This window comes from Myotis yumanensis, unplaced genomic scaffold, assembly GCF_028538775.1.
Source record: "Myotis yumanensis isolate MYYU_CA2020_CCGP unplaced genomic scaffold, mMyoYum1.0.hap1 SCAF_5, whole genome shotgun sequence".
Lineage (NCBI taxonomy): Eukaryota > Metazoa > Chordata > Mammalia > Chiroptera > Vespertilionidae > Myotis > Myotis yumanensis.
The window spans coordinates 28,613,082-28,635,838 of NW_027223756.1; the positions used below are offsets into that span (position 1 = coordinate 28,613,082).

Sequence of the window (22,757 nt, forward strand, 5' to 3'; positions counted from 1 at the left end):
GGGCTTTTAAAACAGACTCGTAAGCCCCGCCTCCGCGTCAATAAAATGGCGCATGCGCATGGGGAGTGTGAAGCAATACGGAAGTAAGGGCACCTGAAAAGGTGTTTTTTTTTTTTTTTTTTTTTTGCTCTGGACTTCGGAAACAACCCTGAAAGTTCAACTCATGTTTTACAAACGAGGGATCTGCGGATCCGTGCTCTCTAGTCTAATTAACTTGCGTACATTGCCAAGAGTTTCTAAACCTTTAAGGCAGAAGCGCTGTTATTAAAGGCTTCAGATGCCCTATTTACCAGAACGGACTAAAGATATGCCGCCCCCTCCTCAACACCTATGTGTTTGCAAAAGCTGCACCTTCCCAGGGCACACACGTAAGTGCTTTTCGTACCTTTGTCTCATTATCTTGAAGCAATGCTATCACTCTATAGTTAACTCACTTTCACTCAACTGAGGATTACAGCCAACCTATGGTCAAATTTAATCAACATAATTATACCTGGGAAGGTCAGTTAGCAACAACACTCTAGGGCAGCGGTTCTCAACCTGTGGGTCGCGACCCCTTTGGGGGTTGAACGGCCCTTTCACAGGGGTCGCCTAAGACCATCGGAAAACACATATATAATTACATATTGTTTTTGTGATTAATCACTATGCTTTAATTATGTTCAATTTGTAACAATGAAAATACATCCTGCATATCAGATATTTACATTACGATTCATAACAGTAGCAAAATTACAGTTATGAAGTAGCAACGAAAATAATTTTATGGTTGGGGGTCACCACAATATGAGGAACTGTATTAAATGGTCGCAGCATTAGGAAGGTTGAAAACCACTGCTCTAGGGTGAAGAACTCTGGTAGATGGCTCACTATTGATTTAGTGACATAAGTGTATCTCCAAGTTGGGGGTTGGAGGAACTATGGCTGCTTCCTTCACTGAATACAGAGCATCACCCCAGGGAGGTTACTTCTTGCTCAAGAGTTAGAATTCTCTTCCTAGACAGTTTTGCTCAGTGGATAGACCCATCGCCTTCGGACTGAAGGGCCCTGGGTTCATTTCCTGTCAAGGGCTCGATCCCTGCCGGCCCTGATCCACGGGCATGTGGAAGGCAACCAATTGATGTGTCTCTCTTACATCGATGTTTCTGTCTGTCTCTCCCCCTCCCCTCCACTCTCTCTAAAATTCAATGGAAATATCCTCAGGTGAGGGTTAACAATAACAAAGATTTAGAATTCTTAGTGTACACTCAAGCATTATGCAAAACAATCCCTTGATAACAAACTACCCAACTACTACATTAAATATTTTATTTAATATATTATCTAACCACTTCTAGAATAGCCACCTCCATGGCAGGACATGAAACAGAGCAGAGATTCTGGCACAAGAAGTGGTCACCAAAACCTCAAAAGATCAAATCTCCATCTTGTTAGGTCACCTATTAAGTTCAATATTCAAAATTATTAAACAGACAGCCTCACCCTACTATTGTTAACAGTGGATGGGCTAGAGACATACCACATCAATATTGTCATTGCTATGCCCTTGTGATAGCATCTCTGTCCTCAAAGTAGACAGCAGCCATTTGCCCCACATCATTGTCTCCCCCAAAATTGGACAGGCCAATAGCAGGTAGTGGACAAATTTCCCAGAATCTGGTTCAGAAGCCACAGTGGAAGGCTAAGTATCTGACTTCTGATCTCAATGGTTCAGAATCCTCCCAGCCAGAGGTGACTTTCTCAGAGCCTTGCTCACAGCAAGCACCTTAGCACCTCTTGGCAGCATTCCAATGGTACATGAAATCTGTCATCTGTCTCTGCAGTTAGAGCATGTCTCTTTCACATACCAGCCATCTGCGCCCATGCAGAATAGCTGCTCACAATAGCCCAGGCGTCCTCAGGGCTTTCTGTACCCAGGAAGGATGGAGGAGGCAGAGGCACTTGTCACCCATCCTGGCCAGCTGTTGAGAAGCCCATCAGGAACTCAGTCCTAGATGAAACATTTTCTACAAAGAGCAGCAGATGGCAATCAGGAAAGGATCAAGACTCGAATAGTCGCTTCTGAATTTCAGCCACAATATTTTCCCGTTTAATGGCCACCTGGAACATAAGAGAACCCTCATGTGACGAACTAAAAAATGATATAGCTCCTTAGCCATTGATTTTCCAGATTCATTTTACTCTATATCACCCCCACTACTTATGCAAGCAGTAGGGAGTAGTGTGGGCTTTAAGCTGACCTAGAGAATGTATGTCCTCAAAACCAAAGGGATTCAAATGCCTGGTCTACATCTATTTTGTTAATTAGTCTCAAAATACCCACTGAAATTTCATCTGTCCTTCTTCTGCTTACCCAGCCAGTATCATGGGCTACAACCGTTGCCTAGGATGGGTCTTCATTCATCTCTATCACTATTAACTCTGAAGATATTTCCTCAGCCAGAAATATATTTCTTAAAGAATCTTAACAAGGTAGAGACACCTGGTCCCTTCTATTTTTGCCTGCCCCACTCACCTCCTCCCTGGTGGCCACTGAACGGAGCTTGATGACCCCTTCTTTCAGCTCTTGCTCACCAATAATGACTACCAGTGGAATGCCCATGTTCTCACAGTAGTGCAGTTGCGTTAGTAATTTAGGGTTGTTCTTATACAGCAGCTCTGCCTGAAAAGGATGAAGGTAAAGTATGGGATTTAGAAGTGACCACACCACTCCACCCCAGGTGTGGGGAGCCAATACAGGATTAAGCCTCGGACTGACCTGTTGGCAAAGTCACAAATAAGTCCCAGCTTAGAGGGCACAGTCCTCTTAGCATAATTAGGCTTGACCTTATAAGGCTTCCTAGATCTTATCTGGGAAGCTAATGGGCTGAGGGAAGTACAGGAAGTGGCCAAAACAAGTGAAACTCACAAGAACTGTGTAACTATGGTAACTACTACCTTGTTTACCTCTGACTATAAAATAAAGGCTCAGCTTGCCTCGTGGATCTCTCTCTGTGGCCTCAGCCAGGCACAGAAAGATCCACGGAGACTAAAGAGAGCTAGAGAGTTCTGAATGCTGTCTCAGTGTAAAACATTCTTTGCCGACTCCGTCCACACCTTTGGGAACCCCTGGCCCACTGGGCCTGGACCCCGGCACCCCAATATTTCCAAATTATCTGTCTCTTCTCTTTCATTTGTGTGCGGCTCCTCTTCCAGATCCTGAACCCTGAACCACGCGGGACGTGGAGGGAAACATTTACAACACCCAGGAGTGCGCATTTCCAAAGAAATAAGTAGCTAGCCCTCCTACCCAAAGAAGACACTCTAGTGAAGACTGGAAAGATCTTGAGTTCCACCTAAGCATAAAGTAGAAATGGGCCTGGTGCCTAAATTCCACATATACCTACATGGTTTGGAAATTAGCTCCACCATACCTTGATCCCAGCATCCCAAAGCTCTGCAATTAGCTTCAACCGTTCTTGGAGAAAGTTCTTCTGTGGAGTGGCCACAAACACTTGGGTCTCTGTGGTCCGTATCTTCTCACCAAAAGTCTGATAAAAGAGAAAGAACTAAAATAAAAACTTCCTTTGCACCAGTTAACTCCCAAAAACCAGGACAAAAAGAATCATAAGAAATACAGTCCAAAAAAAAACACAGTCCAACCCTGGCGGATATAGCTCAGTGGTTCGAGTTTTGGCTTGCACAAAGAATAGAATTTTGGCTTGCACAAAGAAAGGATTCGATTCCCAATGTGCCTGGGTTGCAGGTTTGATCCCTGGGCAACCAATCAATGCCTCTCTCTCCACCCCCCCACCCCCACCGCAAACCTTGCTCCTCCCTCCCTTTCACTTTCTCTAAAAATCAATCGGAATAATATTCTCCAGTGAGGATTAAAAAAAAAAATTTTTTTTAAACTGTCCAACTGCACTTTCAGAAACATGAGAATTTTTAGGCCTCCAGTCCCACTCCACCCTTACCTAGGACCCACCTTCATCCTCTGCTCCACAATGGAGAAGATTCGCTCTACCCCAATGCTGAGCCCCACACACGGCACCTTGTGGCCTTTGGGGTTAAACATGCCCACCAGCCCATCATAGCGCCCACCAGCAGCCACACTGCCCACATTCAAGGGTTCTTCCTCAGCAGGAGCTGGGGTCTGAAGCAGCACTGCTTCATAGATCACTCCTGTATAGTAGTCCAAGCCCCGAGCCAGGCTTAGATCAAAGCAGATCTGTGGGAACAAGGCTACAGTCAGTCCTAGACAAGACTCAGGACCCTGAGAACCCCAGAGCTCAGCAGGAGGTCCATACCCAATTCAGCTTACCTTCTCTGCAATTCCAAATAGAGTCAGATATTCAAAGAGCAGCTTTAGATCCCCCAGGCCCTCTAGGGCCTGCTTGCTCTGAGATAATCTGGGATCCTGGAACATTTGCTCTACCAAGGACAGCCCACCTGGGAGACATGTGGGGAGAAATAAGATCTGTGCTCTTCACGCAGATGTATTTCATCCAAATTTATCTCTAGTGTGTTCTAGGTAGTCCTCCTCATTTTCTTTTTATTTTTTAAATGTTTTTATTGATTTTGAGAGAGAAAGAGGAAGGTAGAGGGAGAGAGAGAGAGAAACATCAATGAGAGAGAAATATCAATCTGCTGCCTCCTGCATGCCCTGTACTGGGGATTGAGCCCACAACCCGGACATGTGTCCTGACCAGGAATCAAACTGGTGACCTCTGGGTCCATGGGTCAACACTCAACCACTGAGTCACACCAGCTGGGGGCTCCTCATTTTCACTAAAAAAAAGATACTGATCTCATATGACCAGACTCTCCTCCTCTGCTTCTACCTTTGCCATCTGAAGACATAAAGCCGAACCGGTTTGGCTCAGTGGATAGAGCCAAGGGTCCCAGGTTCGATTCCGGTCAAGGGCATGTACCTTGGTTGCGGGCACATCCCTACTGGGGGCTGTGCAGGAGGCAGCTGGTCGATCTCTCTCATCGATGTTTCTAACTCTCTATCCCTCTCCCTTCTCTGTAAAAATTCAATAAAATGTATTTTAAAAAAAAAAAAGACATAAGGTGGTTACAAAAAAAAAGGGGGGGGGAATTAAATTCAGACAGGCTCTAGAGCTTAGCACACCTACAGAAAGGAGCTTCTTCAGAGGTAGAAGTTGTACACATTATCACCCTCCCTCTGGTTCTATCATATAGCTTGGAAACTCTGGTTCTTACCATGACATTGGACATAGTCCCCAATTCGGTCAGCCACTTCAGGAGCCAGGCCTTTCTCTGTCACCATCTCATGTCTCACATCTTTCCAAGATATCTGCGCAAATATTCAAACATTAGCCCTGCCCCATGATCTTTCTTTCTCTAACCAGAAAAGGGTATCTCCCTTTCATTCAGTATGTATGTCACAAGTAGCAAAACTAAACTCAGAAAAGTCAGCAAAGTCAGAGGCAGCTCAGTAAATCCAGTCATAATCCCCACTGCGCAGCAAAACTCAGATCTTGCTTCAGAATATCTCCTTACCTCCCTCACTTCCAGGCACTATTTCCTTATTTTTCCTCTAAGGGTATAGATTTAAGGGCAGGGCAGAAACTCTGATAGGATCTACTGAAACATGTCTTCTTTCTTACCTTGTCCAGTTTGTCTATGGAGGAGCAGATGGCACGGAACTTGCTTTCTGGAACACCACAGATGGCAAACATCCCATCCAAAATCCGCCGGTCGTTGACCTGTGAACTCAATGGAAGTAACCCAAGTGCCTTGTCAATGTCCTTTCTCTCAAAACAATGACAGTCCCTACTCTCCTGAGTCATAAGAGATAGAAAGGAAAAGTCCACAGGATGACCATTTAGATCTATAATAATAAAAGTGTAATAATGCTAATTAGACTGGACATCTTTCCGGACATCCTCCCAGGCGACCTTCCGGATGCAGCTGGGGCTGTAAGGGAAGCCCGGGTCCCAGGTGCCAGAGGGAAACTGGAGCCAGAAGCAGTGGGAAGGAAGGCCTACTCTTGCACGAATTTCATGCACCAGGCCTCTAGTGTATATATATAAAATGCAACAGCTGAACTTAGAACGTCCTAGAGCTGCAGGCTTAAAGTCTGGGTCACCTATGTTTTAAGACAACATCAGGCCAAATCCAGACTTTTTCCCTAAGTCCCCAGCCCTGACCTCACCTTAATGAGAAAGTCCCCCAGCTGCAATCCAGTTAGGATTTCACAGATGATCTTCAAACACTCAGCATCAGGGATCATGGGGTCAAAATCACCAGCAATGTCAAAATCCTACAGCAAAAAAGAAGACAAGGGAAAAAAAAGTCTCCACTCAGCAGCCAGTTCCCAGGTTCTGGCCCCCAGAACTATCAAACCATGCCGCCTCCTTCAGGTCACTTACACACTGGCAGAATTCCCTGTAGCGGCCTTGGACTATGGTTGGGCTCTCCCGCCGCCACACCTTTCCAACATGGTAGCGTTTCATCTTCTTCAGTTTATTCATGGCCATATAACGCGCAAAAGGAACCTCACATAAATAGGTTAAGGAGAAAGGACACTGCATCCAAAGCTTAGGCTCAGTGTAAAGACATCAGGGAAGATTGGGCCTTTATCAATTGAATCCCATCCACAGAACAATCACCTTGTCTATCTTGTTTCCCACTATCCCAAGACTTAGCAGTACTTGGCATTCAATATACAGGGTGAGCAAAAATAGGTTTACAGTTGTGAGTACATGAAATAGTTTACTCTTGTATTTGATTTTTCATCTTTTGATGTTTTTTTAAAATATATTTTTTCAGAGAGGAAGGGAGAGGGAGAGAGAAAAACATCAATGATGAGAGAGAATCATTGATTGGCTGCCTCCTGCATGTCCCCTACTGGAGACCAAGCCTGCAACCTGGGATGTGCCCTGACCAGGAATTGAACCGTGACCTCCTGGTTCATAGGTCGACACTCAACCTCTGAGTCACACCAGCTGGGCTCTTATATTATTATTTATTAATTATTGTATTATTTATTTGTACTGTAACTATAAACCTACTTTTGCCCACCCTTATATATTGAATAGTGTCAAATGAAGGAATTCCACCTAACAAAACTACAAGTTAGGTGGGAAACAGAGATAGAAAATGACACAAGAACTTCAAGTCTGGGTCATTTCCTCCCATTCAGATCAATTCTTAACCATCTCAAAATAAGCAAGCTTCAGAACCTCAATTTGCCTATAATTTCTATGTCAATATTTATTAAAGTGTAGGTCAAGGACCATCTGCATTTTCATTACCCAGATGCCTGTTAGAAATGCAGACTGCTGAACCCTGCACCAGCTACAGAATTAGGAATGTGTGGGCCTAGGGGTCAGAAACCTGTGTTTCTACAAGTTTCCCCAAGGGATTCTGATACACATTAAAGTTAAATGATAGTGCTCCAGGCCAGGCTCTGCTGGCAGAACTGCTTTATGGTTGAAACTGGAAGTAAACCCTGTTGCCAATGGACCTTTAGGGTCCCAGAGTCACTCTTGTCCCTTTTGTCAGACAAAGCCCTCTGGGTTTGGAAAGCGGTAAGTCAGGCTCCAGCATTCAGAAGGATACAGTAAGGTCATAGCGCAGGGACAATATCTCTCCACCCTGATCCTTCAGATCATAGATGAGCCCAGAGTCCTCTCCATACTTCTCAGTGAGCATCTCCTGCAGGGGTCAAACAGAAAGCGCCACACTTCAAAGGAGGACTCCAGAATGGAGGCTAGAAGCCCTTTGGGAAACCGAAGGCAAGTGAAAAAAATGGAGTTCTGGTACTTTTTTCTCCACTTACCTTTAGCTCGAATGCTGGGGTATCCAACCCTTTTGCTCCATGACGTTTAAAGCAGCTAACAATTGTATCAAGTATTTTCTCCCTCACAGCCATCTGCTGGGGACTAAAATCTCTGGTGCCCTAGAAACCAAAAGTAGCCACAGTGAAAACAAAGACAGAAAACAAGTCCATTTAAGACAAAGAGTTAAACTACATCTATAATCTAAGGCAGTGATGGCGAACCTTTTGAGCTCGGCGTGTCAGCATTTTGAAAAACCCTAACTTAACTCTGGTGCCGTGTCACATGTAGAAATTTTTTGATATTTGCAACCATAGTAAAACAAAGACTTATATTTTTGATATTTATTTTATATATTTAAATGCCATTTAACAAAGAAAAATCAACCAAAAAAAATGAGTTCGCGTGTCAGAGGTGTCACAGGTTCGCCATCACTGATCTAAGGCATGGAGTTGAAACCTCTTTGAATTCAGATAACTCTAAGTACCAGTACCTCAAGAATAGATTTTTTTTTCTTTTAATTAGTCTAAAAAGGATTTTTAAAGGAGTCAGGAAAAGACGAGCAGAACAGAGGGCAGTCCTCCAAGGCTCTTTAATGGGACAAAGTGGGGCAAAGCGAGTTACCTTTGGGGTCTTGAGAATAAAATTTGACTTCTCTTGATGTGGTTTCAGTTGGGATGCTAGCACTGCCTCTGCAACCTGGCAGAAGAAGGAATGTGAGACGCGGCACCTCTCAAGCCTGGCCAGCCCAGTGACATTGCTGGCCCCGTGGACCACCAACCTGCAAAGAGCTTTGGTCCTGAGTAACAAGAAGCCTGAACACTATTTTATCTACTCCAATCTCAGTCCCCCCTGCAAAACCCATGTTGTGTCTGCAATATATATGTAATACACATGAGGTCGGGTCTTTACCATACAAACTGTCTGAAAATAGTTTAAGTAAGTACCCAAGAACAATGAAGGTAAAGAACAACCCACCACAACCATCCAGGGGTAGGGATTAGTATATTTTTTCCAGTTCTCAGTTCCCATTCAAAGAGTGAAAATAAGAATTTTTAACAAGGTAGCAATGGTGTCCTGCCAGCATGGTTCAGTGGTTTAGCTTAGATCTATGAACCAGGAGGTCACAGTTCATTTCCTAGTCGGGGCATATGCCTGGGTTTCAGCCTAGATCCCCAGTGTGGGGTGTGCAGAGGTAGCCGATCAATGATTCTCTCTCATCATTCATGTTCCTATCTCTCTCTCTCTTCCTCTCTGAAATCAATAAAAATATATTTAAAGAAAATAAGGTAGCGATGGTCATTAGGCTTGGAGACAGGAAAAAACTTGAAGACAGAAGAGGACACAGAGCATGTCTTAGAACGAACAGGAATGGATTTTCTAATTGAACTAAAAAACCAGACTGGTACGATGCTGTGACTGAAAATTAGTAACAAAAGATCTAAGCCCTGTTCATGACAGCACAAAGCATCTGCTATAAAGACAACAGAGGCCGAAACTGGTTTGGCTCAGTGGATAGAGCGTCGGCCTGCGGACTGAAGGGTTGCAGGTTCGATTCTGGTCAAGGGCATGTACCTGGGTTTCGGACACATCCCCAGTGGGAGATGTACAGGAGGCAGCTGATCGATGTTTCTCTCTCATCGATGTTTCTAACTCTCTATCTCTCTCCCTTCCTCTCTGTAAAAAATCAATAAAATATATTTAAAAAAAAAAAAACAACAGAGTCTTTCCTAACGTAAAACAGAATCAGTGACTTTGTTTATTACCAGCAGGCTGTATGCCCTTCAGAAATATAGCGGGTGTGGTAGTTCTATACTTTGGTGGCTCTCTCCTCCAAGCGAAGGCAGTTCAAGTCCAAACCTGCAATCCCCAAATCCAAAAATGTCTGAAAACCTAAGATTATGTAGGTTGTTTGTTTGTGACTCATTTTGAGGTAAATTCTAATGTGAACTGTCTACTTATGGTCATTAATTACCTCAGTGGAAATAATCATATCTTTTGCTTAAGGAATTTTAATGTGTCTGACTCCAATAGGCTCAAATAAGGAATAGTGAACCTAAATGAAAATGCTCCCTTACTATATGCGGGGATAAACCATTTGACCGTGCAGTCTCTGATTCCGCAACTGTAAATGGAAATAATAACCCCAAACTCTCAGGATGGCTATGGAGATTAAATGACAAAGCATCTACAACACTTAGCTCAGTCCATGGTGGGCACGCAGTCACAAACCAATGGCATTACTCCTGGAGCACCGGCCGCGAGCTCAAGCTTTCAGACCCGCAGAGCCTATCCCGACGGACAGGGGCTACTCAGCCTGGCTCACCTGGCTATGAGAACGGGCCGCCGCGAGGCACACAACCCGGGGAGGCCGCAGCAGCTGGCCGAGCAGCGCAGCCCAAGCCCTCCCGGGCAGGAGCCCGAGCTGCGGCATCGCGCGGCGGGAGGCCGGGACAGCGGGCAAAAGACCTGCGAACGAAGCCGGTCGGACCCCAAGAAGCGTGCACAGCGTTGCAGAGGCAATGCCCGAGCTCCAAGGAAGGAGGTGAGCAACGCCAATTCCCGCAACCGGGGTCCCGTCCTCTCGGGTTCCCTCTCGGCTTCGGCATTTCCTGTAGGAGTCGGAAGTGGTGTTGCGCTCGGCGGAGGCTCTCTAGGCTTGGGGGCCAGCGACTCGATAGCCGGAAGTCCTCCGAGCTGAAGCTGTGCCCGCTGCCACCCCGACTAGACATCAGTTCTCTCCAGCTTGCAGCCAGGATGGCAGAACGTGCGGCGCTGGAGGAACTAGTGCGACTTCAGGGAGAGCATGTGCGGGAACTGAAACAGCAAAAGGCCAGCGCTGAGCAGGTGCGACCCGGGCGGCAGGGGAGGGGCCAAAGCAAGGCCGGGGAGGAGGTAGAGCGGGGTGGTCTGTAGAGGACTGGGGTGTGAGGAGGAAGGGTTCCAGCTGGTAGGGAGGAGGACGAACTAGGTGGTGAGGTAGCCGGGTAGGACTCGAGAGAAGCAAAGCTAGGCTGGGGAGAGAGATCTGTTCCAGATCCTGATGGAGGGATATTGAATGAATGGTTGAGGAGGGAGGTGAGCTGGAGATGTGACAGCCCAGCGCCTACTTTTTCTCCACAGATCGAGGAGGAAGTGGCAAAATTACTGAAACTGAAGGCACAGCTGGGCCCTGATGAAGGGAAACACAAGTTTGTGCTCAAAACCCCCAAGGTAAGTGTCATTCCTTTAGGGAGCCTATGAGAGGGTCCCTAATTACACTCACAAGGACGTATATGCCCGATTCCCTGAACCAGGTCTGTGAGAATTATCTGAAATGCTGGTGCCAGGCTGGATTGGACTCTACCTGAGTCATCCTGGGATGGCAAAGTGATGCCAGAAACTAAGCCAGCCAGGTGCTAAGGGGAGTCTGTCTGTTACTGTACTCCTTCTTTCATTCAGTAAATACTTGAGTGTTACTATGTGCCAAGCGCTGTACAAACCAATGGGTATGGCACGGTGAACAATACAGCTTGCCCTTATGGAGCTTACATTCTAGTGAAGGAAACAGAGTTAGTGCAGATAATCCCACACATGGGAGTGTCATTACACATTGTGATAAATGACATAAAGAAATAATAAGGATGCTCTCAAAAAAAAATATGGGAGAACTGGGGAGACTGAGAAAGCTTCACTGAAGTGATATCCTAACTGACCTAACAGATGAGTGGGAGATACCCAAGGGAAGAGTATGAGGAAAATAGATCCAGGGAGCGTATGGAAACCCTGAAGCAAGAAAGAACCTTGGTAGTTTCCAATACTGGAAGAGACCTGTATGACTAGACCCAAACTAGAGGAGAGTCGGATGAGATTGGAGGTTCCTAGCTCAGCTTCCAGGATTACAGTTCAGATGCCACTTTCTGTAACTTCTATAAAGAGAACTATTTACCCCTTCATCTGGGTTCCCTTGCACTTTACATATATCTCTGTTTTTACATTTATTGCTGACTTTTAGTTATTCACATAGTTTATCTACAATGAGAGGCTGAGACAAGGTCACGTGGAACTAAATAGGTCTTCAATGAATGTATGTGAAATTGAACTCCAAAGGAGAGGGGAGATGATCTGTCTTCCTTATGTTGAGGTGTCCCCTTTTAAGGTTAATTCTTTGCATTCCTAAATTCATTGAGCTATTCCTCATTTCAAAGGTTAAGGAGACAGTGTAAAATCTCAAGGCAGTGGTCATCGATAGTTATTCAGACTATTAGGTGAAAAGATAAATGGGGAATTTATGAAAGATCAAACTGGCCTCACTTAAACGCAGTGATTAATCCTAACATCACTAAAAGTAGGACAGTGAGACATCCTCCTTATGTGATGCAATACGAAGTACACAGCACCACCTATGAAGTTTTCTTGCCAAGAAAAATTGAACCTGAATCTAATCAGGTCTTCAGACCTAACTACCAGTTTACAGGAAATATGGGAGATGGTCGAATATGTTAAATGACACATTGAGTATATTGGTAACTAAATCTAGAATGTGAACAATTCCTTAGGACAAAAGGACTCAGTTTCCTCAATAAATAAATGACATATTTTTAAAAAGGGAAGGAGCCCAGCTCGTGTGGCTCAGCAGCTGAGTGTGGACCCAAGGACCAAGAGGTTGGTGGTTCAATTCCCGGTCACGAAACATGCCCGAGTTGCTACTTAATCCCCAGTAGGATTGATGATGCAAGGGCTCTTTCTGGTCAAAATTATTTTCATAATGTTATTTGCCATTTTTTACTTCATTTGCAATGAAGGTGCAAAAGCACTGGTGAGTAGAACTGCTCGTGGTGTCTTAGCACAAATCACAATACTGGCACTAAATTGTACTAAGAGTCATTTTGTGTGTGTGTTGTTGTTTTTTTAAATATAGTTTATTGACTTTTTTACAGAGAAGAAGAAAGGAATAGAGTTAGAAACACCAATCAGCTGCCTCCTGCACACTCCCTACTGGGTATGTGCCTGCAACCAAGGTACATGCCCTTGACCGGAATCGAACCTGGGACTCTTGAGTTCACAGGCCGACGCTCTATCCACTGAGCCAAACCAGTTAGGGCGAGTCATTTTGTTTTTTACTTTAATACACTCACAGCAAAAAAAAAAAATCGGTTTCACTTAACATCCTTCACAAAACAGTAAAAATTATTAATTCTTTTGAATCTCAACCCTTGAGTACACTTTTTTTGTTTTGTTAATCCTCATCGAGAATATTTTTCCCATTGATTTTTAGCGAGTGGAATGGGGGGAGAGGGGGAGACAGAAAGAAAGGGAAAAAAAACAATGTGAGAGAGACACATCGATTAGTTGCCTCCTGCACACATTCCAACTGGGGCTGAGTATCCAACCTGCAATCCAGTACTTGCCTTGACTGGGAATTGAACCCGTGACCTTTCGGTGTGTGGGCCGGTGCTCTAACCACTGAAACACAGGGCTTGAGTACGTTTTAAAATATTCTGTGTGATGAAATGGGAAGTCCTTCCACCGCATTCCAAAACAAAAAACACTTGTGCCATTAGGTGAGTTGTAAGCTGAACTAGCTACTTTTTTCACAGGACACCATTTTTATTTGAAAGAAAAACTGAAACATAAACTATTACTTTAAAGATTGAGGGTATTTAGAAGACATTTTCAGAAAAATGAACCAAGTGAGCCTTGTCACTTCAAGGAAAACATTTCACAATACAATGGGGCCTTGACTTACAAGTTTAATTCCTTCCAAGATGGAGCTCATTTAGGAGCTCATTAAGGAGCTCGTTAACTCAAATTACTCTGTCAACTCAATGCAAAAAATCAGCTGAGAGACAGCTGGTATCTCAAAAAACTCGTTAGTCGGGACACTCGTAAGTCAAGGCCCCACTTATTTGTTGCCAGTGATAAAATTTAAGTGATCATGTGAAAGTTAGGATTTTAGAAAAGTTCTATCTTCCACCTTGAGCTTAACAGCTTCCCAATACTTAAAGACCTTCCTGCTAAGATTATGGTAATATTAACAAATCTGGTTTTCTGATATTATATAACTAGAAGCCCGTTGCACGAAGATTTGCGCAATAGGCTTTCCTTCCCCTGGCTGCTGGCACCGGCTTTCCTCTGGCACCCGGGACCCCTGCAGGCCTTTGGTCTGGCCACAGCGGAGAAGCCAAGCCTCTTCAGTCTTCAGTCTTCACTCCTCGCCTGTGTATGCAAATTAACCGCCATCTTTGTTGGGTTAATTTGCATAGTCACTCTGATTGGCTGGTGGGCATAGCAGAGTGACACCGATTTGCATGTTTCTCTTTGATTAGTGTAGATTAGTGTAGATGAAGTGAGTGTACCAATATTTGGAAGATCTGTATAACCAGTATCAATGAACCAATATTTTCCAATAACCAATGTGTGCTGTCATAAAATCATGCATGGATAAAAGATTCATTCAAAGTAAAAGATAGAGTAATAAATATTTTTTAAATTGTAGTAAAATATACATAACATAAAATTTGCCTTTTTTTTTTTTAATCCTCACCCAAGGATATTTTTCCCATTGATTTTTGTAGAGAGTGGAGAGGAGGACAGTGGGTGTGCAGGAGGCAGCTGATCAATTGATCAATGATTGTCTCTCATCATTGATGTTTTTACCTCTCCTCCCTTCTTCTCTCTGAAATCAGTAAAAACATTTTTTTAAAAAGAAGCAAATTAGAGAACAAATAATATTCATTAGGATTTTTTTAAGTTATGTTGGGAAAGGATGTTACTTGTAAAATATGGAGTTCAGCTAGTTAAGCCAGTTTGCGTTGGCCACATGTGGGTCAGCAGGTAGGTGCTTTCTACTAGGCTGGAAATATGTTATCCCAGGAATAGAGTTTTTAGGAAAACTCAAAGAATAGAGTCCTAAGAATCCTAGGAAAAAGAACCAAGCTTAAAAGGAAATGGAACTTGGAAGGGTGATGGCAAATAGGTGTGGTGGTTAATAGGGAATTGTTGTACTTGTTTTACAACTCGGTGGCCTGTAGGAAAATTGAAATTTGCATTTGTCATCACTGAGGTCATGCTTTTATATTTATAGATCTTATTGTTCTTTTTTTTTTTTTTTTTTTAATCTCATCCTGATTCTTCGGCTGATTTTGACGCCAAGGGCACAAGAGACTACAATCCCCGGCAGATGGCAGTTCGGGAGAAGGTGTTTGATATAATCATCAGCTGCTTCAAACGCCATGGTGCGGAAGTAATTGATACACCTGTGTTTGAGCTAAAGGTGAGAGAAGGGTAAGAAATTGCATGGTGGAAGAATGGGTATGTGAACAACAAGAGGATTACAAGAGAGTGAGGCCCAAAGGTCTCTCTTCTGTTGTGGACAAAGACCAATATTTTCTCCAGTGAGAAAGGGGATGGGGCTGGCTTAGAGGAAGAGGTCCTACTTTTTATTTACCTGGTTTTGGCCAGCGGCTTTCAAAAGAGAACCCTTCTAGCCCTAGCTGGTTTGGCTCAGTGGATAGAGCATCTGAAGGGTCCCCGGTTTGATTCCAGTCAAGGGCACGTGCCAAGTTTTCGAGCTCTGTCCACAGTAGAAGGCATGCAGAGCTCTGTCCACAGTAGAAGGCATGCAGGAGGCAGCCAATCAATGATTCTCTCTCATCATTAATGTTTCTCTCTCTCTATCCCTCTCCCTTCCTCTCAGAAATCAACAAAATATAAATATATATATATATATATAAATATTTTTTTAAAATATTAGAGATGGCAAGCCCTGGCCAGGTAGCTCAGTTGATTAGAGCATCATTCTGATACACCAAGGTTGCAGGCACATAAAAGAATCAATCAATGAATGCATAAATACTGATATATTGATGTTTTAAAGAAATTAGAAATTGCAGATTTCGTCTAGTAATTCTCTGCAACTACCCTGCCTAAAGTAGCCCTTATCTATCACAGCAACCTGTTTGGTTTTCTTTAGAGCAGGTATCGCTATCTGAAATTATCTGTTTTCTTGCATTAGTGTATTGCTGGTTTCTTCTCACTTAAATAGAAGACCCATGAGGACATGTACTGCCTTTGTCTTATTCAAGAACAGACATCTGCGGTGGGCATTTATCTGCAGGCTAAATTCGTAGAAATGGAATGCTGAGCAGAATGATTGTACTCATTTATATTTTTACCAACTGCATTCGTTTTCTAGGGTTGCCATAACAAAGTATCGTACTCTGGGTGGCTTAGAAAACATAAATTTATTGTCTGGAGGCTAAAAGTATGAGATGTTTCCTTCTGAAGCCATGAGAGGAGGATCTGTTCCCGGACTCTCCATGGCTTGTGGATGGTGTCTTTTCCCTGTGTTTTCACAGCATCTTCCCTCTGTGTCCACATTTCCTCTTTTTGTAAGGACACCGGTTATATTGAATTAGGGCCCACCCTAATGACTTCATTTTAGCTTAATTACCTCTTTAAAGACCCTGTCTCCAGATACCGTCACATTCTGAGGTTACTAGGGGATAGGACTTTAAAATATGAATTTTGTGGCAGACACAATTCAGCCTAGAAGAGCAACCAATGTGCGAGTTTTTCTGCTTCCACAACACGGACTTTTCAAGCTTTTTAAACTTTGGCAACTAGAAGGTGAAATAAGTTATTGAACATATTACAGGGCAAGGACTGCTTTTGACATTGTTGAAATCTCAGGTGTCATAAAAACATTTATGATTGTTGATCTAATAACCCACCCCTAGTTTACCCTCAGAAAAAAATATGTGTTCCCAAATACATTTATTTAAATATTATAGAACTTATTGAAGAATTGGAATAACCTAAACACCTAACAGTGTAATCCTAGGAAGGAATACAGAGCTGCTTCTCACTGAAATATGATGCAGCTTTTAAAAATAAAATTTCAGCTGTCACAAAATGGAAATAGTGATAAGCAGAAGACAAAATCGGTGTTTCCTTTTTTTCTTAATCCTCACCCAAGGATATTTTTCCATTGATTTTTAGACAGAGTGGGAAAGACAGAGAGAAATATCGATGTGAGAGAAACACATCAATTGGTTGCCTCCTGCACGAGCCTGGACCAGGTACCCTGCAATCGAGGTACGTGCCCTTGACCCGGAATCAAACCCGGGACCCTTCAGTCTGCAGGCTGACGCTCTATGCACTGAGCCAAACTGGCTAGGGCTCCTTTTGATTATAACTAAATTAAATACATAAGCCATTGGGATAGAGGGCAGAGGAAATATAGACAAGTGAATTTTTGTTTTCAAAACTTCTTTTAAATTGTACTTATCATTGTGACCACATTTCTTTATGTTTTCTTCAGGAAACACTGACTGGAAAGTATGGGGAAGACTCTAAGCTTATCTATGACCTGAAAGACCAGGGTGGGGAGCTGCTGTCCCTTCGCTATGACCTCACTGTATCTTTCTAAATGTGGGCTCTTGACACTTTGGGTTGATTGGCCTTCACTGGGCTGGGGCTATTTCTAGCTCAGGTTTGGGGATAGCCAGACATGAGCGGGATCAAATATGACGCCTTTGGCAATCAGGGGAATTATTTCTCTAAACCAGAAGCAGGACTTTGGCTAAACAGAGCATAGCCTTAGAAGTTTTCTGAAATCTGAGTGAGACCTCAGCTTTATGTCAGGGCCCAGTTTTAACTCCACCAGCAATGCCTTGGTTCCAGAATACCTCTCCCCTTCCCTGTCCAGTGGACAAAGTTCTTAACTGACCAGTAGCATTTCCTTTATCTCCAAGCTAGGCCAGAAAATCATCTGCCCAGAGATCCCACGCGGGGGCCCTTTTTCTGCTCCCTGACCCACGTACCCAGCCCCTGCTGTGCTCAGCATAGCCCATGGTGGAAACACTACCAAAGTGAAAGGAGTCTTAATCTTTTTTATTTTTGCCTTAATCTTTTTTGAGATGTCAGCTGCCCCTTATGTTCACAAAGTTGTTGTTTCTTTTTTAATGTTCAGAAATGCTATTAATCTTACGGGTGTTGGCTTTACCTGCGCAGGGAGGGGCTAGACCCTTGCTTCTGTTGGTGATGATAATCAACTTCCAGACTGTGCTAGGAGGGGCTTTCTCCTTAACTCTTGTTATCAGGTTCCTTTTGCTCGATATTTGGCAATGAATAAACTGACCAACATTAAGCGCTACCACATAGCAAAAGTATATCGGCGGGATAACCCAGCCATGACCCGTGGCCGATATCGGGAATTCTACCAGTGTGTGAGTATGTGGCTAACTTGGCCCTCCCTCAAGCCAGTGGAATCTACTGAGCACTCATGGTGTCCTGAGCAGAAAATACCAAAGAAGGGGAGGGGAGAAGAGGGGTTATTCTCCCCATTTTATATATGGGTAAATTTGATTCTCAGCAGAATGAAGAAATCACAGGGATAGGAAAAGCATAGTCAGCACTAGAACTCTTGGTCCAGTGCTCTTCATATTAAACCACAGTGATAGGATCCGAGTAAAGGATGAGCAAATTGGATTTGAGGTATGAAATAATCCAGAATGGTGGGCAGAGCTTCTGAATAGAGAAAATGACTAGGACTAAGGCTGTATAGTTGCCCTCCAGTGGTAGGAGGAAATAGCAAAAGTAGATGAATGAGATGATGAAGGAATACTAGTCCAATACATGGAAAGAAAACCAGAACTAGTGAGAGACCCAAGAATGCTGGGATTTTCCTCTGGGCTAATGATCAGAGAATGAAAAAAAAGTGGTCTATGCAAACTGGCCTTTCAGAGAGAGCAAGAGCAGAGCTCCCCAGAATCCCCTCTGAAGAAACCCCCGAGGACCTCTACCTCTCTCCCTGCAGGATTTCGACATTGCTGGGCAATTTGACCCCATGATCCCTGATGCAGAGTGCCTGAAGATCATGTGTGAGATCCTGAATTCACTTCAGATAGGTGACTTCCTGGTCAAGGTCAGAGCTGAACAAGGCTGGGAGGGCAAAGTTGGGCCTGGCCTCTCACAAGAGAAGGTCTTTGTGCAGAGGGACCAGTAGCCTAAGCGACCAAAGCTATGGAGGGTCATGTAAAGAGATGCCTTGGGTCCCTGCAGGTGAATGATCGGCGCATCCTAGATGGGATGTTTGCGATCTGTGGGGTTCCTGATAGCAAGTTCCGTACCATCTGCTCATCAGTGGACAAGCTGGACAAGGTAATGACCCAAACATCTGACTGCTTTATTCCCAGATCCCACCCTGCCCTGACAAATGGAAAACAACAGTAAGGGAGGGGCGGGGGGAGGCTGCCTCTGTGCCCACCAGGGAAAAATTAGCCTTAGGATGTAGGTTGAAGGGCAGCTTCTGCTCCAAGACTGGCCCTGAGGAGGGCCCATACTTGTTCCGTGTGGGGAAGGTGCCCAAGGGTCCCTGACTGCTCTCTGTCTGCCCAGGTGCCCTGGGAGGAAGTAAAGAACGAGATGGTGGGAGAGAAGGGCCTCGCACCCGAGGTGGCTGACCGCATTGGGGACTATGTCCAGCAGCATGGTGAGGAATGAAGCCTGCCTCCCCATCAGCCATCCCACTGCCCTAAATCCTAAAGCTGAAACTCTTCTCTCCATGTGTGTGTATATGTAGGAGAGAGAGACAGAGAGAATGGGAGAGAGACAGAGGAGTGGGAAGTGGGCGGGGAGTGGGGGGAGCACACATACATGTACAATCCAGGCAAAAAGATACAGCCCCTACTTTTTTCTTCTGATCAGTCATTCTTGCTTGCAAATCTGTCTCCCCAGGTGGGGTATCCCTGGTGGAACAGCTGCTCCAGGATCCTAAACTGTCTCAAAACAAGCAGGCCTTGGAGGGCCTGGGAGACCTGAAGCTGCTGTTTGAGTACTTGACCCTGTTTGGCATTGCTGACAAGGTGAGTCAGGTTGGGGATGGGAGCCCTTGCTGTGCTCTGGGGCTTCAGGTCCTTGATCCTCATGTGGTACTGACATGTTCTTGTCCCCACAGATCTCCTTCGACCTGAGCCTTGCTCGAGGGCTGGACTACTATACTGGAGTGATCTATGAGGCGGTGCTACTACAGACCGCAGCCCAGGCAGGGGAGGAGCCCCTGGGTGTGGGCAGTGTGGCTGCTGGAGGGCGCTATGATGGGCTGGTGGGCATGTTTGACCCCAAAGGGCGCAAGGTGCCATGCGTGGGGCTCAGCATTGGTGTGGAGCGGATCTTTTCCATCGTGGAGCAGAGGCTAGAGGTGAGTAGAAGACAATCTGGGCAGGCAGTGGCAACTGGGCTATCTTCTTTGATCCCCCGGGGGGTCACTTCGGGCAAGGAGCATCTTTGCAGAGAAATGGAGAAAAGATGGACACTACTACACAGACTCCCACCCCATTATAGGACAGCTTTATGGATTTCTGATCATTCTTTTTTCACAAAATATCTTGTTCTGGGTCCCTTCTTCCCTCAGAGCTGTCAGGAATCTAGGTGGTAAACAGCCTTCTGAAAGTAGCTACTTTTACTATCTTTAGAGAACTAAAGATTTTCAATTAAATACCCCAAAGTCATGAATCTTTTAAGTGACAGAGTCCATTTGAATCCAGGCAGTCTAACTGTAAAGTCTTGCTCCAAACCATGCTGTGATAGTCTCTGTCTGAGGCCCTGAGATCCTAAGATGGCTGTCCTGACTCTAGCACCAGGAGTTCCACCAGGGAAACCCCTCATGGCCTCAAGTGCACCTTTGTTGCTGCTGCTCTTAACTGGCTGGTTGCATTTCATCCCCTGGAGAAAGCTCTGGCAGTAACCTTCCCACTGCTCCATCCTTTTCTCTAGGTGGAAACCACCCATGTTTCCCACTTAAGGTCACTGTTCCAACAGGCATCTTATGTTGTAGGAACTATGAAAATAGTTTTCCAGAAAAAGACAAGGGGCAGCAGCAGCATCCTCCCTTCCCCCTATCCACGCACACCTTGGGTTGTACCCGATGAGCTGTACCCCCTCAACTGGCAGATAGTAAGTGGGAACTAGAACTGCTAGGGCTGATTGGATTGCCTGATGGGCTCACAGTATCACTTCTGTGTTACTGTTCTCGTGGGCCCTTAAGGTAGATGGAAATAAGCTAGAAGTTTCTATAAATAAGCTACCTTTGCCCTCGCCCTAGGTAATTTATTCTGGCACGTCAGATGTACAATCTAGTCAGTTTATTTTTTTCTTTAATATATTTTTATTTATGTCAGAGAGAAAGGGAGAGGGAGGGAGAGATAGAAATATCAGAGAGAAAATCATTGATTGGCTGCCTCCTGCTCGAAACCCAGGCATGTGCCCTGACTGGGAATTGAACTGTGACCCCCTGGTTCATAGGTCAACACTCAACCACCACTGAGCCACACTGGCTGGGCCCAGTCAATTTACTTCTTTTTTCTTTTTTTTAAAATATATTTTATTGATTTTTTACAGAGAGGAAGGGAGAGGGATAGAGAGTTAGAAACATCGATGAGAGAGAAACATCGATCAGCTGCCTCCTGCACACCCCCTACTGGGGATGTGCCCGCAACCAAGGTACATGCCCTTGACTGGAATCGAACCTGAGACCCTTCAGTCCACAGGCCAATGCTCTATCCACTGAGCCAAACCGGTTAGGGCCAATTTACTTCTTATATCATCTAAGAGCTACCTTATGCCCAGTTGCTGGATGAGAAGACTGGGCCCCTGCCCTGATGGAGCTGGCTGAGTTGGGCTTGGTCTCAGGATCCTGACAAGGGCCTGCTCTCTTTGCTCTTTGACAGTGTTACGAAGGGTAGCCCAGCTCTCTGACTTTTATCTGCACCTTCCCCAGGCATTGGAGGAGAAAGTACGGACTACAGAGACACAGGTGCTTGTGGCATCCGCACAGAAGAAGCTGCTGGAGGAGAGACTGAAGCTCGTCTCAGAGCTGTGGGATGCTGGGATCAAGGTACAGGAGGCAAGCCCCCGGGTGGCAGCAAACGGGAATGCTGGGCACAGGCTAAACACAAGCTCACCCTGCTCCCCTGCGATTTCTTGGGGCGGAACTCAGAGCTAGGTGACAGGTTGGGCCCCAGGAGGTTGATCCTGAGGAATGCAGAAGTCAGCCTTCATCTTCTGCCCGGGTCCCCTGCAGGCTGAGCTGCTTTACAAGAAAAACCCAAAGTTACTGAACCAGCTGCAGTACTGTGAGGAGGCAGGCATCCCACTGGTGGCCATCGTCGGTGAGCAGGAGCTCAAGGACGGGGTCATCAAGCTCCGTTCAGTGGCCAGCAGAGAAGAGGTAAGTAGGTGGGCAGGAAGGCTGAGGGACAGGGAATGTATGCCATTTCAGCAGGCCAATGCCCATTCAAGATCCGAGCAAAAGCCTGGTGTTCTTACAAGTACACACTTGTAAAGGATGTAAGGGCCTGTTATTAGGATCCTGGTAGGGTAAGACTCCATGCCCACAAACACCCTGTGTCTCTGGCTCCCCCAAGAAGCACTGTCCACCCTGAATGTTCTGGGTTCCTGCTCTCAGCTGAGCCAAACCTGATGACCAGAGGGAGGAGTGGGCCCTCAGGGAGCAGTGGGGTGGAAGCTGCTCATACCACTTTCTTCCCCCATCCTGGCCAGGTGGATGTCCGAAGAGAAGACCTTGTGAAGGAAATCAAAAGGAGAACAAGCCCTCCCCTTTGCATCTGCTGAATTGAGCGAACTATCAGAGGAAGGTGGACGGGCACTATTTAAGGCCAAGACAAAACTCTGCATATATACTTCAGCCTCTTCGCACACTTCCAGTGGGAAACCTGAAGAGTAGTCAAAACAGAGACTTTTTATTTTTATTATTATTTTATTGATAATCACAGGTAATTTTACTGTGCCATTTTCCATAGAAGCCCTGGGGGCTCAGTCCAGTCTGGCCCCTAGGCTACAAGGACCGGGCCTGAGATGGCCCCCTCTGCAGGCCCTCCACCAGGAGGAGGCACTGCTCCCCACCACCCGTCACCAAAGGTGCAATAAAATATCTCAACCACTGGAGCCCGTCTGTGTCGCTCT

At 45.1% G+C, this 22,757-nt stretch overlaps 2 protein-coding genes across 6 annotated transcripts; one reads left to right on the forward strand and one right to left on the reverse strand.

The window, feature by feature from the left end:
• Positions 1-62: 62 nt before the first annotated feature.
• Positions 63-10,385, reverse strand: HARS2 (histidyl-tRNA synthetase 2, mitochondrial). 5 transcript variants are annotated; one of them, XM_070414806.1, is made up of 13 exons: positions 10,117-10,385; positions 8,415-8,489; positions 7,793-7,912; positions 7,573-7,668; positions 6,381-6,506; positions 6,164-6,271; positions 5,616-5,714; positions 5,209-5,302; positions 4,304-4,431; positions 4,103-4,210; positions 3,414-3,530; positions 2,516-2,662; positions 63-2,100 (listed from the first exon to the last, which is right to left on the reverse strand). In XM_070414806.1, exons 1-13 carry the CDS (start codon positions 10,222-10,224, stop codon positions 2,041-2,043), a joined length of 1,386 nt encoding a protein of 461 aa, XP_070270907.1. In that variant the 5' UTR covers positions 10,225-10,385; the 3' UTR covers positions 63-2,040. The 5 variants fall into 5 exon arrangements, with proteins under 5 accessions (XP_070270907.1, XP_070270906.1, XP_070270909.1 ...); XM_070414805.1 differs by having other exon boundaries at positions 3,968-4,210; XM_070414808.1 differs by lacking the exon at positions 2,516-2,662 and having other exon boundaries at positions 3,968-4,210.
• Positions 10,386-10,481: 96 nt separating this feature from the next.
• HARS1 (histidyl-tRNA synthetase 1) lies at positions 10,482-22,739 on the forward strand. The gene is made up of 13 exons (XM_070414812.1): positions 10,482-10,637; positions 10,914-11,003; positions 14,926-15,045; positions 17,095-17,190; positions 17,876-18,001; positions 18,592-18,699; positions 18,837-18,935; positions 19,173-19,266; positions 19,512-19,639; positions 19,732-19,974; positions 21,553-21,669; positions 21,856-22,002; positions 22,335-22,739. The coding sequence occupies exons 1-13, from the start codon at positions 10,548-10,550 to the stop codon at positions 22,404-22,406; spliced, it is 1,530 nt and encodes a 509-aa protein (XP_070270913.1). The 5' UTR covers positions 10,482-10,547; the 3' UTR covers positions 22,407-22,739.
• The last annotated feature ends 18 nt before the right edge of the window (positions 22,740-22,757 follow it).